This window comes from Ursus maritimus, unplaced genomic scaffold (genome assembly GCF_017311325.1).
Source record: "Ursus maritimus isolate PB19 unplaced genomic scaffold, ASM1731132v1 scaffold_2, whole genome shotgun sequence".
NCBI lineage: Eukaryota > Metazoa > Chordata > Mammalia > Carnivora > Ursidae > Ursus > Ursus maritimus.
In genome coordinates, this window is record NW_024424452.1 from 90,623,082 (window position 1) to 90,640,400 (window position 17,319).

The 17,319-nt window shown below is 48.9% G+C and overlaps 1 protein-coding gene across 1 annotated transcript in view; it reads right to left on the reverse strand.

Moving 5' to 3' along the window:
- Positions 1 to 1,271: 1,271 nt before the first annotated feature.
- Positions 1,272 to 17,319, reverse strand: part of SMYD2 (SET and MYND domain containing 2) — a 47,498-nt gene continuing 31,450 nt past the window's right edge. Inside the window, exons 6-12 of the mRNA XM_040636336.1 lie at positions 12,913 to 12,980; positions 10,253 to 10,355; positions 7,958 to 8,068; positions 7,139 to 7,259; positions 5,978 to 6,152; positions 3,840 to 3,948; positions 1,272 to 1,706 (exon numbers count right to left, since the gene is read on the reverse strand). Coding sequence (XP_040492270.1) covers positions 1,626 to 1,706; positions 3,840 to 3,948; positions 5,978 to 6,152; positions 7,139 to 7,259; positions 7,958 to 8,068; positions 10,253 to 10,355; positions 12,913 to 12,980 — 768 coding nt within the window. The 3' untranslated portion in view covers positions 1,272 to 1,625. The remainder of the gene's footprint in view (positions 1,707 to 3,839; positions 3,949 to 5,977; positions 6,153 to 7,138; positions 7,260 to 7,957; positions 8,069 to 10,252; positions 10,356 to 12,912; positions 12,981 to 17,319) is intronic.

The following is a 17,319-nucleotide window of genomic DNA, read 5'->3' on the forward strand; positions in this document are numbered from 1 at the left end:
TGCTGGAATGGAAAGAGGTCCATCTTGTTAAGTCAGAGGCCGAGATCATGAAATAATAGGTTAGTACCATTCTGCCTTTGTTTTTCTAATTTATTTCCATATACACCTTACATGGCCATGGTGAGAACTGGGACCACATCAGCACATGGTTTCCGGGAGTCCCCTCTGGAGAATCGGACTGGAGAAGAGGAAAGAACAGCTTACTTTCTCCCAGTATGGTTTACATTTTTTGAGAAAGTATTACTTTCCTAACATTTATAAGACCTACAGAGGTGGAGGGGGTCTAACCTTATTTTAGGCTGAGCTGGAGTCACTTTGCGTTCTTCAAACACTAAACTCCCTGGAGCCTGGACCCGGGCCTTACTCATCTCTCCGCACTTGGAGAGAGAGTGTTTTGCATACAGTAGGTGTTCAGTAAGCATCTCATCCTACTTCACCGAAAACAAGAGAATGCATTCTGCCTGCTGAATCCCCACTGTGTGCAGTTAACTGTGTGCGTGAGACACACGTGTACGTGTGAGATGTGTGCACGTGCGCGTGCTTCGATGAGGCCGAAATGATAACTTGCAGAATTACAGCTGTTCGAGCTGCTTGCAGCTTATGAATAGGGAGGAAAACTGAAGTGTCAACTCCAGCAGGCTTTAATTATTACCAGTGGGGAAGTTCCTCTCTTTGGACCGCAGGACCCTCCTCCAGGAAACAGCGCGGCCCGGGGGCGCGGCCCGGCAGGCTTCTGTGGGGTCCTCCGCCTCGGTTGCTAGCAAACAGCGCCCAGGTTGCTGCCCTCCAGGCTGTGGGAAGCCGGATTCCCGCTGGCTGCGCAGGGACAAGACCAGTGTTTGCTCAATAACACAGAGTTGGTAAGGAAAAATTTTTTTTCCTTCTCCAGCTTACCCTGGAGGGTTTCCAAACAAGGAGAGTCCTGCATGAGAACAATCAACAGAATGAGGAGTGGAAATTCTGCTTTCAGACAGATGGGGGGGGAAAAAAAGCAGGGAAAGCAAATCAAGTCACCTTTATCGTTACGGGGATTCCAGATACTAGACTCAAAACAGACACAGTCCCCTGCCAGGGTGGGGCACTCAGGTCACTTCATCGCACCTTCTTTCTTCCTCCAAGGTCACTGAACCCGGAGAGCCAGTGTGGGCTGAAGTGGCCGCCGGCCCCACGCCCGCTCCCCAATGCAGAAGGGGGGGACCGCCCCTCCTGGACCAGCTCCCACCGCCACCGTGAGCTCCTCCCCGCAGACAGAAGAAAAGACAAATTTCAAATACCGCTACCTTTTTATTCTCCCTCATCATTCCAGTGTGTTCAGAACGTTGTAACAGGCACGGAGGGAAAAATTACCGCATTTTTAAACTCAATCTGGCCAAAGTCTGTGATAATATATGAAACCATGCTATTATCTCTTAGGGCAACAAAAGCATTCAAAAATTATTTTGGTACTAAGAGTAAAGATTAAGACCAACTTCCAGGTAAGCCATGAGTACGGTTTAAGGGCGAGTAGTGTTTTCATTGCAGCGATTTTGCAGAAATGCGGGAGTCGTGTGTACGACTGGAAACATTCAAATCCTTGACGGCTTCTGCCCCAGCATTTAAATAAAAACGAACACGTTGGCATAGTTTCAGTGGCTCTCAATTTCCTGTTTGATCTCAGAAATGTACGGATGATCTTTGCCGTGAGCCACTTCCATGATGGCGATGGCCTGGGAGAGGCAAGAGACAGGTGAAGGGTCGAGAGCCTGGAGGCCACCCCCTCTCACCCCCACTCCGCACCCCGGGCTGACCTAACCCCTGCCAGACTGCTCTGCTTCGAGGCACAGCACACATACGGCCTCTCAGAGCCCCATTCTCCTCCAGAGTCTGGCTTTTCTCTTTTCTTTCTTTTCTTTATTTTTTTAAGAGACAAGATTATCTGATAACCAACTGGTCACCCAGTCTGTACTGCTGAGTAAAACATTATTCAACTATAGCTGAAGAAATGATACAGAGAAATTGATTTCATGACATTCTAGATACTGCAGTAAGAAATGCTTTAGGGATAGAATTATTCGGCTGTGCTCCACCAAGTAAACAGGTGATACTGGGACAGAAAGGTCCACGGTGAACTTCACATCAAACCTATTTTGATTTTAGTTTACACAGCGAATCTGTAAGACATGACAAAACCGTTCTTCCCTTTCAAGAAGGGCACGTTTTCCTTGTAATGCATATTCTTTAAAAAAAAAAAAAAAACTTTAAGTAGTTGCAGGTTTCATTTGCAGAAGCTGGAGAGAACATATTTATAATAAGGCTTCTTTACAGTGGGGCAATCTAGGGAGGAAGAGCTGCCAGGGGCTCCACCGCTTCCTAGCTGTGGGCAATCCGCTGAACCACTCTACCTCATTTTCCTCATCTGCAAAATAGGAACGATGCGTACCTCTCGGGTGTCAGTACACGTGAAGTGTTTAGAATAGGGTCTGGCGTATAGGAAGCATATCCCAAATGTTATCTGTACGAATTTATTTTGCTTTTTTATATTCAACTATATTATATTTGTATTCAACTATATTACTCATAGGTAGAAAAACTTAAATTATTTCCACTCTCCAAATGGAATTTTTGATGGCCTTTGACTCTAATGGATAATCCTTTCATTTATACCATTCACTTCATAGATCTCAAACCAACAGGAGGCAGGCCAAGGAACAGTGTGAGCCTTCAGGAATGTCCTGTGTCAAATGCCTCCCCTGCTCCCTCCCCTCTGTGTTCATTTCATGACTCACGCTCCTTGCTCAGATCTCCTGTGTCCTTCACTAATCTTAAACCTCATCACCTACCAGTACCTTCCAACTGTGACCCAACTGGTCCATTTTCCCTCAATTCACCAAGACAACAAGTCTGTTATCTTAGGTGAATTCTATGGTTTAAAAACAGAAGAGTTTACACTGAGCTCACACTTATAGCCTAGTTGGGCCCGGACCCTTCCATTTGGGATGTGGGACCTTATATCGTCTTCCCAAGTAGTCTTCTGGGAAGATACAGGGAACGGGCCCCAACTTCCACAGACATTCTCTTAGAGGACTCAACAACCTGTGTCAAAGATTACATTTCATCAACTGTTAATTTCTACGTAAAGAACAAAAAGAACCAATATTCGGGACGCTGCTTCTGAGCTCTGGTCAGATACCAGGTCAGGGTCCTGCCCCATCGCCCTCACAGGGCAGCTGCGGACACGGAGGGAGGCCAACACCACCCAGAGCCCTGGTCTGCCCTGGGTGTGGGTCACAGCCTGGGCGAGTGGAACGGACGCTTTCAACTCAGAAAGACCCCAGCCTGCAGGAAGGCCTCAGCCTGTTTGAATCTCAGTTTTTCCATCAGGAAAATCTCTCATTTTTGTGAGAATTAAAAAACACACACGAGGGTCCTGCCATGTAACCGGTACCTAATGAACAGTGATGATGACTGCTAAGTACATTTTAGAAACTCCAAGTGCATCATTATTATACTATGGAAGATTCCCGCACCACAGTCTCCTGACCCACCCCGTGGCCTCTGTCCACTTCCAGGGCTTCACGTGGGACAGGGGCGGTAACCCCTTCTCCCCAGCACGGCAGCCAGCCCCTCTGGATGTGAGCAGCCTTGTCCTATGGGAGGGCCCGGATGCAGACAGGGCCAAGGCTCAATCACTTACCCTACTCCGACCTGCCCAGCCCGCCCCCTCCCACCTCTCTGGCCAGGGTGGCTCAAGAGTGGGTCAAGTCTCTAGGACTTCAGTGACTCGGCCCTAGCAGGTGGGAAGGCAGGGGACGAAGGGGCCGTGGGGTGCCGGGACCCACAGCCCCACGCTGCAGACGCACCTTCTTCAGGGCTTTCTCTCCAGCAGCTTTGTCTTCTAGGCCCATGTACAGCCTCCCCAGCTTCAGCCACATGGAGGCCACGTTGAGGGAGTACAGAGGGTAGTGCTTGCTGCAAGAAGAGAGAAGGTAACAGACCACTTGTCAAAGACTCCAGAGCAGCCCGCAGACAGGGCGCAGTGAGCCCCAGGCTGCCCAGCCCACGGCCCGCTCCCCACGGTGGCCAGACTCCTCCAAGCCCTGGCAAGTGCTGGGGGGACAGTGTGGACGATTCAACACTAAGCACCCAGAGGCAGCCACTTTCACGCAGCTTGTGTGTTTCTGAACAGCTACAGAAAAACTGCAGGAGAAATCCTACACAAAGACATTGATGAGCCCGACATTCAACCCCAGTCCCAGACTTTTGTTTTGGGTACACCCAGAGCAGGGCACTGGGAAAACGTCTTTTAAAGTGAATCCCCTATTTATAGAAGACACTAGGCTTATCACCTCATATTAAAAAGCCGGTACACCTAAAAATACACACACCTGTGTGTTTCAAGACCCCAGCTTTCTGTCACACTCTACGGTATCAGTTGGTTTAGCAAAGCTGCCAGCTCTCTGGAGTCAGGAGAACACCGACTTCTTCTAGACAAGCTTTCTCTGTTGTCCAGGAGAGGGCTCTCATACAGTAGGTGTTCTCTCTCCGGTTTTCACTGACGGCTGACGGCTAGGCCCTGCCAGGGAGAGGCCAGGAAGCAGCTCACGGGCGCAGGGTGGGGGAAAGAGAATGCATGGGTGTAGGCGTTGACTTACAGACCGGTCTGTACTGCTCTACCCCCAAAAGCCATCCAAAAGACACATCCTGGCTGTATTCCTGGGCAGGGGGCATCATGTTGCCTGGAGGAAGCCATGGCTCTACTGGCCCCACAGGAGGCTAGAGCTGGCCTCCAGGAGGGGCCCACCCAGCTAAGGAAGGGTCCAGGAGAGCAAGGCCCTGCTGGGAGAGGGACCACAAAGCTAAGACGATCTCATTCTTTCTCTCTCTCTCTCATCCCCTCCCTCCAGATCTCACAGAGGGCGGTGTGTGCAAGACAGAGGACTTTTTCACCCACCCCAGGAAGAAGACAGGCTTTGAGATCCTCCGTGACGTAGCAAATTGTTTCTACGAGCAGATTTTAGGAGCTGGCTTCCCTTGAGCTCCCCCTAATGGCTAATCCGCGCAGTGCAGGGTGAATGGAAGGCCCTGGAAATCCAGCCTGGACACAAACTTTACAGTCCCCAACTTGAGAACATGAGGGAGTACTAAGGGCCTCTCAAATCCATGAGAAACATCTGAGGCACTTCTGTAGTGTTGCTGGGGCACAGGGACCTCAGGTCTAATGCCCAGAGCTTCTGAGCCACTTGGGTCTTGGGGAGACCCTGCAAATATACAGTGTGAATGTGTTTAACAAATGCCCTATCGATAAGATCTAGGCCATCCCAGCCCTGAATGGCTAATCAGACCAGAGGACACGGCCACAACCTCCACCTGTCACACACTTCAAGGTTTAAAAACCCTCTTGACAGGAAACTTCCCCGGAGCTGATAGTCATGCTTACTCGAAGTTAGAATCCAACTTCCTTTATTCAGAACTAGGGGTGGTGGTCAGAGGAGGGGGACAAGGGATAACCAGAGCCAATACAATGGTCCTAGCATGTCCCCAATTGCAAACTGGGTTACAGTTACAAAAAGCACAAGAAGGGGATGGTGTGACTAACGATGGAAAAGCAGGGATATGACACCGCCACTTACCACTGAGTGTGAGTGTGTTTAATCTGGAAGGCAAGGGAGGGGCAAGAAACAAGCTGGCGGCTTAATACTGATGGTTCGGAACGAACTACTTTGGATACAGCACCCTGGACAGGTCCCAGCAGGCCTCTTGCCCCAGCACCCCCTTCATCACCTCAACCTGCCTCCACAGGTGTCTCTTCCAGATGGCGGAGGGCAGAGGCCGGGCCCAGTGAAGCAGCAGCCTGCACCTGTGCCTCCAGGTGTGGGTGCAGAAAGAGAAAGCCGTTCTAGGCGTGTTCCGACACAGGAGAGTCAGAAAACGCAAACAGCATTCCCAATCAGCGAACTGCAGTCCCTGCTAAGATGAGGAGAACGGCCACCACAATCACCTGTAGGGCTTGATGATTCTCTGTCCATAGCGCAGGGCCCCTTCCCAGTCCTGCATGTACAGGCAGACGCCCATGGCCTGGTACATCATGTGCAACATGTAGACGTTGCTGTCCTCGAACACCGAGCCCATCTTCTCCTGGCTGAGCTCGCAGATCTCCAGCAGCTCACTAGGGGGTGCTCCGGAGTCAAGGAAACCACAGGTTCCGGCCTCTGGACTTGGGACACCTCCCTGAGGCTGGGTTCAGGGAGTTACTCCATCCACTCCGCCCCTCCCCTCACCCTCTGAAAAAGTAAATTACAGAGAGCCAAGCAAAAGCGAAAGGAAAATATTTTTTTCTTTAAGAAGCATATTTTTTCTAAAGAAACAAACTTCAGGAAAAACTGAAGACCTCAACTATTAAACACAACTGATAAATCTTAGCCGTGGGGAACAGACCCTCGGTTCAGCTGTAAACACTGTTTAGGATCACAACCCTTCAACCTCCTTCACCCCGGCTGAGCACTGCAGCTGGAGCATTTTGAAGGAACAAGTCCCCACGATGAGAAAGTTCTTTTGTAGGCTGAGAAAAAAATGTGCCTTTCTCCAGTTTCCTCCACTGCTTTTGGTTCTTGCGCTGGTGTCAATGTGACGCCTTTTCAACCTGAGAAAATGTTATAATGTAGTGGCTTAGAGTATGGACTACAGTAGTCATCAGACCTGGAGCAAAATCCCGGGGAGCTCTGTCCCGTGGGTAAATTACTTGCTATCTAAGAGTCTGCTCCCATCTGCTACACGGGGACGGCGACACTGTGTGTCCCCGTGAGGGTTAGGCACAATCATGTAAGCAAAGCCCTCGGCACTGTGCTCGCCTAGAGTACGACACCCAAGCAATGAGGGCTTTCACGGAACCTACTTCACAGCTTTGGACCATAAAACGCTTCCACCATATCCAGCTCCTGACCACACTAGTGAAACAAAGAGAAGTCAGGTGAAATCAACACCATACGACTTTGATGCGGCTGATGCCAAGTCATAGGCGCTCCGTTCTTCTACCCACGTCTGCCACGAGACATCCTTCCTTCCATGTTGAGAGTCTCACACCCACCATTCTTCCACTCCCTCCTCCAGCACCTCTTGCCAAGTGAGGGACAGTAAACTTCTGGACAGTTGTAAAGGATATATTTGTAGTGCTTGGCCCTCCGGAACTCCTCGATGACGTTGCGTGCATATCTGACCATGTCACGGACAGTTTCTGCCTTTGGGGGATCGCTGAGCTTCCGGATCTCCACCTTGGCCTTATCCTGAGAAATGTCCACACGTGCAAGGTGTTACCTCCCATGGAAACTACACTGAGGGGGAAACCTCTCAAATAGTCTGTTTTGCCATGCAGAGGTAGGGGCTTGCCCATTCTAAAGTCACAAAGAATGCAAGGAAATCAGGCACTGGATCTAAGAGAAATTCAGTACTCCATTATCTTTTTACAACAAACAAACAAAAATACGAATTTTCTCGACAATCCTTACCTAGGCAGGGCACTTAGAATATGTTTGCTATGGGCAGGTCTGTGGGTTCACACATCCATGAATCTAGAGAATAGAATGAGGAGGGGGGGCATGGACAAAAAAATGGGCAATGCCAGAGAAAACTTTCCATATTCTGGCGAACAGGTTAGAAAGCCTCAAAATTACTCTCATGTGCTTTTCCCCTTCCCTCTCTTCTGAGCAGCCATTTCTTTTGAAGAAACAGCAATATGGCAAATCCTCTTACCATTATGGTGTAATGCAAATGTTTTCATCAGCTGTGAGGGTCAGGGTGTGAATAGAGACCTAGTGTAACTCGATTTCCCTCCAGTGGTCTTAGTAAGATGAGTTTAAACTCATCTTTAAAGGGTCAAAAGTACTGTAGGAGGAGACGCCCCCGGGCAGACAGGGCACTCCACTGGCACAGAGGTCCTGAGCTGCAGGGTATGGTCAGCACCTTTACCCGATCCGGGGCCTACCTTGTCTTTGGTGGTGCACTCCTGGCACTGGCAGGTAAAGAAGTAAGAATCTCTTAACCGGTCATTCCTATCTTCTGTTGGGTACAGGAGGTCGATGTAGCTGGTGAACACCTAAGGGGGTCCAAAGAGTGGACAATGCCGTCTGCCACAGGTACGCTCACTCCTTCTTCTTCCTGAGGCTCTGCCAATACTCACAGGGTTGGGCCCCGAGGAGGGCCACAGCTGGGGAGATGCCCTTCCCTATAAAACACTGAATTCTTTAAACTCAGCAATCCCCTAGTTTTGTCCACCTCCTTGCGATGGAGAGAAAAGGCCTCTCTTCCGACTTTCTAGAGAATAGAGGAGTCCCCAGAACAGTCAATCGGGAGGGTTGAAAACATGCCCGCCCCCTCCCTCCCCAAAGAGAGCCAGCCGTGGATGTGTCCCAGCAAGGACAGGGCCCCGTCACACGTGGAGATGCACACATTGTACTCATCCTTGAGACTGGCCCGGGTCTGAGTCTGCCCGGCCTTCATTCAGCCCCTTCTCTTTACAGCTTGGGCCAGCTCGGACGCCCTGCTGGGTGGAAGGGAAGCAGGAACACATCCTCGCTCAGCTGGCAAGGGAGCAAGAGGCTAGGCCGGGCGGGCGGGGACACGTCCGCAGAGGGAGGACACAGATCCTAGGACAGCAGCATGCTGCTTGCTGCCTCGCCCGGCTGGGCCAGAGAACTTGGAAAAGTCTTGCCTTTGGGCTCATCGGGTCCTCCGTCCTTGCTTTCTTCTAACGGGGTCTATAGCTGGGACTTGGAGCATATGGAGGAGACCGGCATTTAACTGCCCATTATCTACTCCCTGGGACTTGCGGCTCACCCCACACCATCAGGCAAATGTCTGACTGAACAGATGGATGTCACAGAGCCGTCTGCGTGCCAGTAACCCCGGGCACTGGCAGGCAGGCAGGGGGGACTTGCACAGGCCTGGGTGCTTGCAGGCGCCGCCAAGCCCAGCTCTTCCCAGCCCAAGGGGCAGTAACGGAGACCTCGCAGCTCAGCTGACACCCTCTTTGAAGAGCAAGTCTCCCCCAAAGCACTGACTTCCCTGACTCGAGGTTACTGCGTTTCAGGTCTGTCAGAGCAGGAGGGCAAACCAACCGGAGCAGAGCTCTGCCCGGCCTCCCACGGCAAAAGCTGCCTCCTGTCTGTGACATGAGGGACACAGTGTGCAACACACACAAGTGCCCAGAAGATGGCGACAGAGGCCGCTGTGTTGCCACTCGAGCTAAGGCCGAGCCCGTCTAGGGGCCAGACCGCGGGGTCTCCCCCTGGACCAGGGCAGCACTGGATCCTGGGGACTTACATTCTCACGCACTGAGATTGTGCATTGTAACAAAAGAGGCATCGGCACAGTTGCAAGACATCTGGAACCCAAGACGCCCCACAGGGAAACACGGTACCCTCGTCGTGATGAATTAAGCAAAGGGCAGAAAGTGTCCTCTGTGGCCTGGACTTCAGGTCCCAGTTCAGCTGCGGGCTGGTTACAGCTTCTGGAGAATCCAAGGCCTTGATCATTTAGCACCCTGACCATTGTATTTAAATTTTAAACTACCCAGACGTGGATCTTACAATAGCACTGAAGACCACTAACCTGAAACTGACTGAAGTGCATGATTACGTTCCCTACCAATTCCTGGGTCCCTGCTGGGGAGTTTACTATTTCCTTAAGATCACACAGCATGTGTGTTGTGCGAGTTGCCAGGCAGCCCTTTGGAGCTTTCTGGAGGTGAGGCGTCTTAGAAGGCGGTCACGGCGGCAGTGCAGTCCGTGGGAAGGAAAAGGCGAGGGAGTCACCGCGCAGGGGACAGACACCGGGTTTTCTCTGCATCCCTAAGTTAAGGAGGGTGCCTCCTGGCCACAGACTGCCTCCCCTTGCCCTGTCGCTGTGTATGGCCCGTCGCCCGAACCGCATTCCTAAAAAATGATCTCTCTGGAGTTCAGACGTGGAACTGACAGCATGTGCAATGCTGATGTGTCCTTCTGGAGTTTTAACTCTTTAGATACCGCTGGGTTGCTTTTCTCTCTTTCAGATAACAATGGTATTGACCTTCTGGGGGGAGAAAGACAGGCCAAAATTCGCTCATTAAAAAAAGAAAAAGCTCAAACTCAATTGTTTGGCGGGAGAAATACGGAGATGCTCAAGAGCTTCCAAAATTTCCCTGTGCCCATTTGTCCAGCGCTGCTGCCACAGACTCGCCCACCACCCTTCAAAACCGCGGTCGGAAACCCACGGCCACAGCCGCCGCTGGCCACACACTCACCTCCTCTCCCGGGCTGATCTCCTGTACGGCTCTTACTTCCGCCAGGGTCCCCTTGTAGGTCACAATGACATTGGGGCAACAACTATGATTCATCAGTGCAACGCTGTCAATCAGAAGAGAAAACCCAATTTTCTCAAGAAGGCAGACGAATGCTCAGAAAATCTTTGGCTATTTACCTACTAAGCTGCAGGAATGGGACCTTGTAGGATGTTTAAAAAAAAATCTAATAGTTGGCCATCACAGTCTAAGAGGTTGTCCTGCCTGTACCTATAATCGTATCTAACGTCTCTAACGATACTGCAAAGTGAAATTCACAATTCAAAATGGTGACATCTAGGCCAAAAATAAAAACAACCACAATAATAAAAATAGCAGCGACGATGAATCCCACAAACATTCCTTCCTGTGAGATGAAGGACTCATCGCCCAGCACTCCCCCACTGGACACCACACTAGACAGACGGGGTGCCAGTTCCAAGCGGCTTTTTCTATGCGTGGATTATTTCTAACGTGTTTTCTTCAGCTGTTGGGAAACTGCCACCATGGGAGAGGCCAGCTTCCTCGGGCAGGGCTTGGGGTGCCCAGAGAGGCCTCGAGGAACCCAGCTGCCTCTCTCTCTGCACCCTGATTTCCTCATCTGGAAAATTGGGACATTACTGCTCCTGCTGCTCGCTGTCTGCTTTTCAGGGACGGAGAGGACAGAGAGACTCGCCTATGTGAGGGGCTTTGAGCTTTCTGATTATATCAAGGTCAAAGTGCTGAGAACAGAAATTTCTAAACTACAGGGAAAAAGTGCTTGATCTCTGAAAATGCTGCCTTTGAAATCACAATGCCGATATGATTTCAGCCCAAAGGGATTTTTCCCCCAATTAAAACTGCCTGGAAACTGGGGCTCATATGGGCACTCACATCCACATGCAACATGGCTCTGGCGGCCAGTGTCACTTGCCTGCACCCTGAGCAACCAGGACCCCGCTCCTGTTTGCCCCAGTACGAAAGAGCAGAGAGTGGCGGGGCCCAACGAGGGTGAGCTGCCCTGGGTCTGCCAAGCACAAGGGGGAGCGGTCCCCTTCCACCTCCCAGTTGCTACAGGCCTGGGTGAGCAAGCCCTGCAGCTAGCCTCGAGCCGGGGAGAACATGTAGCAAGTCCCCTGTCTTATCCTTAGGAAGGGTCACCTCTGCCACCCGTCACAGCCCACCTGGCTTACCGATAGGCAATCAGGCCCCGGGAATTCCGATTAAGCAAATGCATGGAAAGTTGTCACTAAAGGAAAAGCCACTTTCTAGAATCTTTTGTAGAAGAACTATTAATTCATTTCGAGACAGACTCCTGGGTATCTTCTCAATGCGGTAGAAGAAATTCACCAAGGCGAAGAACCTAAAACAGTTCATGCTCTTGGTATCATCATTCTGCGATCACCGGGCTGGGTAAAACCTCGGACTCAGACAACACCACTCCGACCCTTGCTCTTTGTCTGGAAAATACTGAGAGCAGACACATTCTTTCTGGTCTGAAGGTGTCACGAAGAGCCTTCTAAAGAGGGTCTGATGGCCTTTCTCGGTCTCTCCTTCCTTTTCCCAAGGGCTTCTCCCCAAGACATTTCTTTCCTTGCTCTCGGAATTCAAGATGCCGATGACACCATTTTGGCCATGGGGACAATGTCATGTAAGTTTTTGGTTTCGCTGGCCAGGAAAGCCTATGGCAGGTGCTCAGGGGACATGGGCCTGTACACGTGCTTCTCTATCTTTCAGACCCGTGTGACATGCAGATCCAGGCGGCGACACACACACACACACACACACACACACACACACACACCCCAGGGGCTCACATGCCATCCACGGCAAACACATGGGTGTTCCCTTTCTCCGCTTCAACCCAAAGCCAGAGGCTCCTGTGGTGTATATTAAGCAACCTCGCCAACCTACACCGTGGGTTCACTCAGAAGGCATGCAGGGAGGGCTCCTTCGCTCCATCTGTGGGGTGAGGACTGGATTTCAGGGACCCAACGCATTCTGAAAATACCCGTTGCATCAGACACCACGGCAAAGCCGTTTTTGGCAAATCCATGATAGAGCTATAAAGATCTCCATCTGTCAGCTGGCCAGCCTTTCTTGAATTACTGGAGTATTCCTGAAGTAAAGAAAAATCCTGTCGTTCTGTGAAATTTTCCTAGTTTGCTCCTTGAGCAGAGTCTCCCTCCCCAACTGCGCTGTTTCTACGCTCGTATTTTTCGAGAAGAACAAACGATATGCAGCCCATATCGTCTCTGCATTATCCTATGGCCAATTCTTGGTTGGCAATTAGTGTTTCACTTTGAGCGTAAGAAACCCAAAGATTTCCAGAACCAAAGATACGCAAAAAGCAAATTTCTCAGCAGGACATGGGCTGTTCCTTCTCTGCACATTATAAAATATTCTTTAATAATAGCTCTGTACCCAGCAGGACTTAACAGGCAACTGTTCTCTTAACTACTACCTTTGGACCCTTAAATGTATGGGAAATATTTTGAAATCTGGCAGAATTAAAAAGGTGTCTTAATTCACTTGGCGTTTCATGACTGCCACATGGAGCTAGGTAGGTTATTTAAAAATAAAAAAAAATCTAATTAGTGTTAAGTAAGTAAAAAAGAAAAGAAGTGAAGTCAAACTCAGCCTACTCAGGAAATATTGCCGATCCCAAATGAGAAAGCTCTTCATCTTCAATTGTGAAGCCGTTACAGTTAACCTGCAGTGAGAACGGGGGAGAAAGAGAGAAACAGGTGAGCTGAAGCTTCTCTTTGGATAGAAATCATTTCTTTAATTTTGACCTTTTACAAATTAACTAGGACGACATTCCAGTTTAGTGATGTAAAAACCTTTCTTCTGGCCAAGGTATCCTTGGCTCAAACAAAACCAACCCACCAACCTCACGTGTAGGCAAATGCACAACTATTAGGAAGGGGGCATCTTCAGTGTGGCCGACCACCCACCTACACACAGTGGCCCGAGGCCGCCACAGCCACTAAGGCTCCGAGGACTGAAGTTTGGAGTTAGGATACCTGGAGTCCAATCCCAAATTATGCCACGGATTGGCGGTGTGATCTTGAGCCCATCACGGAGTCCCTCTGTCCTTGATTTTCTCCCGTTAAAAAAGGAACCATGACCCACGAGGATGTAAGACACGGGATGGGGAACGTCGTCAAGAATACTGTGTTAACTTTGTTAGGTGATCTGATAACTGGGGCCATTTGTTGATGTACACCCATGTCGGATCACTACGTTGTATATCTGAAGCTCATATAATGTCGTATGTCAATTATACTCCAATACACAAAACAGAAAAAAAAAAAAAAAAGAAGCCACTTAATCCACGACCTATCCCAGGAGGTGAGGCAGTAAATGGGAAAACCCTTCCACAGCTTATCTAGCTGCTGCCCATCCCCTCGAGAGGCAGAGGGGCCAAGGGCCTGAGGCTAAGGAACAGAGGCCTTCCTCTCACGTCTCAGCCCAAATCAACCACTGGCGACTTTCTCAGTCTTAAAAAGAAATGCTACGTTGAAAATGCCATGAGCAACTCTCACGCTTGTGGAAGCTACGAACGAGGACGGTACATCCCCAGTTTTGTGTTGTTGCATAAATTCATTCTTCCCCCCAACATTCAGTGAGAGCCCTTACAGCCTGGGCCCTGGGCACAGGAGAAGAGACCAAAATCTGTGCCCTTGAAGGACGCCCGGTCCTGCTGGGAGACAATTCAGTGGGTATTTTTCCTTTGTATCTAAGATTTCAGAACTGGAAGGGGGCTCAGTCTTTTTACTTTTCGAATGATGGATCTGAAGTCAGAGAGGAGCAGTGACTTGCCCAAAGCCAGGGGCAAAGGCTGAGACCGCCGCTCCAGCCAAGCTGCCATGAGGGCTGCGTGTGAGGCACGCACGCTGAACGCCTTCACCCCACGGGGCGGGACCACGCTCTCCCACGCTGGAGACACTGCACACGTACGTTCCAGGCCAACAGATGGCCTTTTTTAAACTAGCGTCCACCGAGCACTTGCTCTGGGCCAGGCCCTATGCTAGGTGCTGGCCCTATGCTAGGTGCTACTTATTTACCCTCTCATAAATCTGCAATACCGCTCTGACATAACCCATTTTACAGATGTGGAAACTGAGGCTCAGGGAGAGGTCAATGATGAAGAACCTGCTCGAGGCCATATAAGTCGTGAGTGGCAGAAGCGGAGTCGGAGCTCAGACCAGACATTGAGACAGCAAGGTTCTCCGAAACACAAGAGTTTTTACCCTACACCATTTTCCTCTGAAATTGTTGTGATCTATGAATATTAATGAGGCAATTTTCCACAGAACTAAAAGGCCAGTGTCAAAGGCTTAGAAACCTTGGCACACAGAGAAGTAAAGGCTGTGATGGGTTTTTCATTTGTGGTTTTTGCAATCCAGTACATTTACAAAGAGTATTTACAATTTTCGACATAAAAAGAGATTACTGCAGGTTGGAACAATGGACAGCCTTTGAAGTCCAGAGGTGTTGGGCATTTCTATGTATAAGACTTAATGTACTATTTTTTGTGCCATCTTCAAGTACCCCAACCTGTTCTGTCATCAGGACATTAACCAACTACCATGAACCAATGACCCACAACCAACATTAGGTAAGAGTAAATTAGGACTCTCATTCATTCAACAAAATGTACTGGAGTATGAACTATGTGTCCTGCACCACAGTGGGTCCTGAATGATCTACAGACAACCTCAGACCAGACACTAACATGCCTCAGCAGTGTCTGCAGAAGGAGAGAATCTAGCAACAATTTTCAAAACTGATCGAGGGAGAGACAGCTTCTCACTAACTCTAAGGCATAGGAGACTCACTCCTTTGCCTCTTCATGTCTTCCTCTGCATGGAGCTCAACTGGATCAGTCCACGACTCCAAACTCCTTCAGGCTTCCATGTTTTACGACCCCTGGTCGCTTGATTCCCTCTGCCCTCCTCCTCTCACTGTGGAAGACTGAGTGTGTTTCTTCTGGAGCAAAGGCTCCTGTAAGCACAGTGTCATCACTGTTCCATCCTGGGAGGTGGTGATGGGGTGTAAGCCAAACTGCATAGCAATTTCTCTGCCAGTTTTCCCTCCCCTCTGAAATATCCCTAGAGAAGAAAAGTGAACTTGCATGTTGTTCAGAAGGATGCATGGGCCATAGTCCTTTTTTTCATGTCAAATCAGGCGTAAGTGCCTTGCTAAAGCTATTCTCATAATTAGCATTTAGACTAGATGTAGGCTGCACACCAAAAATACATTTCCCAACCATGCATATGTTCCCAGTGATTAAAATGCACCTCAGTGCTGTCGGAGGAGTGTAGTCACCTTCTCCCGCCAGCTGCTGCTGGGCCACAAGTTAACCCACGACGCCCTCCCGCGAAGCAGAGAGAAGAGAGGGCTCGGAGGCTGGAACAGAGGACACGCAGCTTGGGGCTGGGAGGCAGGACCAGAGGGTGGCCCGGGGCTGGAACAGCACTTTTCAGTTTTGCTTTAGACTTTTCTCTGGGGATACTAAATGTCCCTTTTCAAATTCATATACGAAAAGATATGTGTGTGTGTATATATATATACATATATATATACGTACACACACACAATCTGAGAATGGATATTATGATCTGATTAAAGTCTATAAGGGAATTAATTATCTCAGTTATATACGTGTGTGTGTACGTGTGTGTGTGTGTGTGTGTGTGTGTGTATCACCTGGATTTTCTGAGTCAGTTCAAATGTCAAAGATTCTGAGTCATTTTCACCACAAATGTACTTCTGCGTGTGAGATCAAGTGCCTTGATTTCTGGTTATGAAAACAGGGTCCCCCTTCTCTTACTCCAGCACTGAGAAGTCCTATCAGCATGCATTACTGTGCTGGAGGAGAAGTGATCTTTTTTTTTCACAGCTAGAAGGGAAAATACACTATATTTATTTCATTTCTCTTGGGTTCTCATATAACCATGCCCCCTCTAGTCCAGAAAGAGTCAGGTAGCTCATTTTTTTTTTTTTAAATGGCAGATTAGTCAATTCCTCAACTTCCCACTGTCACCCAAATCCACTGTCTTAGGACACTTAGGAAAGTGTGTTGTAAATCCAGGATAATGTGAAAACCAGGAAAATCTACTTTAATCATAACTGGAATCCATTTTTTCTTTTTACCAAGAATAGCATTTTTTTCTGATGATGAGAATCACAAAACAGAGATATATCTGTAACATGACATCCATCAAGGAATTCACCCAACTGGCAGCAGTCATGCTCACGGCGGTTAAAGTGGGTCGGAGAAGAGATGAAGACTCACTTCATTCTTTAGACGTGTAATTTTTGGAGTGGAAAAATTATGGGTGCTTTTTAATCTTTTTCTTCTTTTTAGTGCTTTTTTTTTTTAAGATTTATTTATTTATCTGAGAAAGAGAGAGTGCACCGGTGTGCACAAGTGGCAGGGGGAGGGGCGGGGGGGGGGGCGGCAAGCAGACTCCCTGCTGAGCAGGGAACCCGAGGTGGGGTCCCAGGACCCTGAGACCATGCCTGAGCCAAAGGCAGGCGCTTAACTGACTAAGCCACCCAGGCGCCCCCTTTTGAATGTTTTCTTAAGTTATACACACTCGTTGTAGAAAATTCAGAAAATTACCCACTTAAAAAAAATGTTCTACAACTCAGGAGATGAACTTCCATGAATCTTTTTTTTAACATATGTATGTGTATTTTCATATTATACACATTTTTATTCTGCTTTTACACTTACAGCTGTACCAACGTTTTGCACATCTTTAGACATTCGTTGAAACGAAATACAGAGGCTATGTAACCTTCCATCAGAAGGCTAGGCCATAATTTATTTTCCAAATTCCTGTACCGCTGGCCATTTATATTTCCTTTTTCTTTTATCTTCCTTTTTTTTTTTTTTTTCCCAGTTTTAAAAAGAACCCCACAATAGACAATCTGGATGTCAATTACTGTCCCTCATCTCTGACTACTTCCTTAGGACAGATTCCTGGAAATGGAATTACCAGGTCAAAGGGTACATAAGGTGACACTGATTCTGTTCT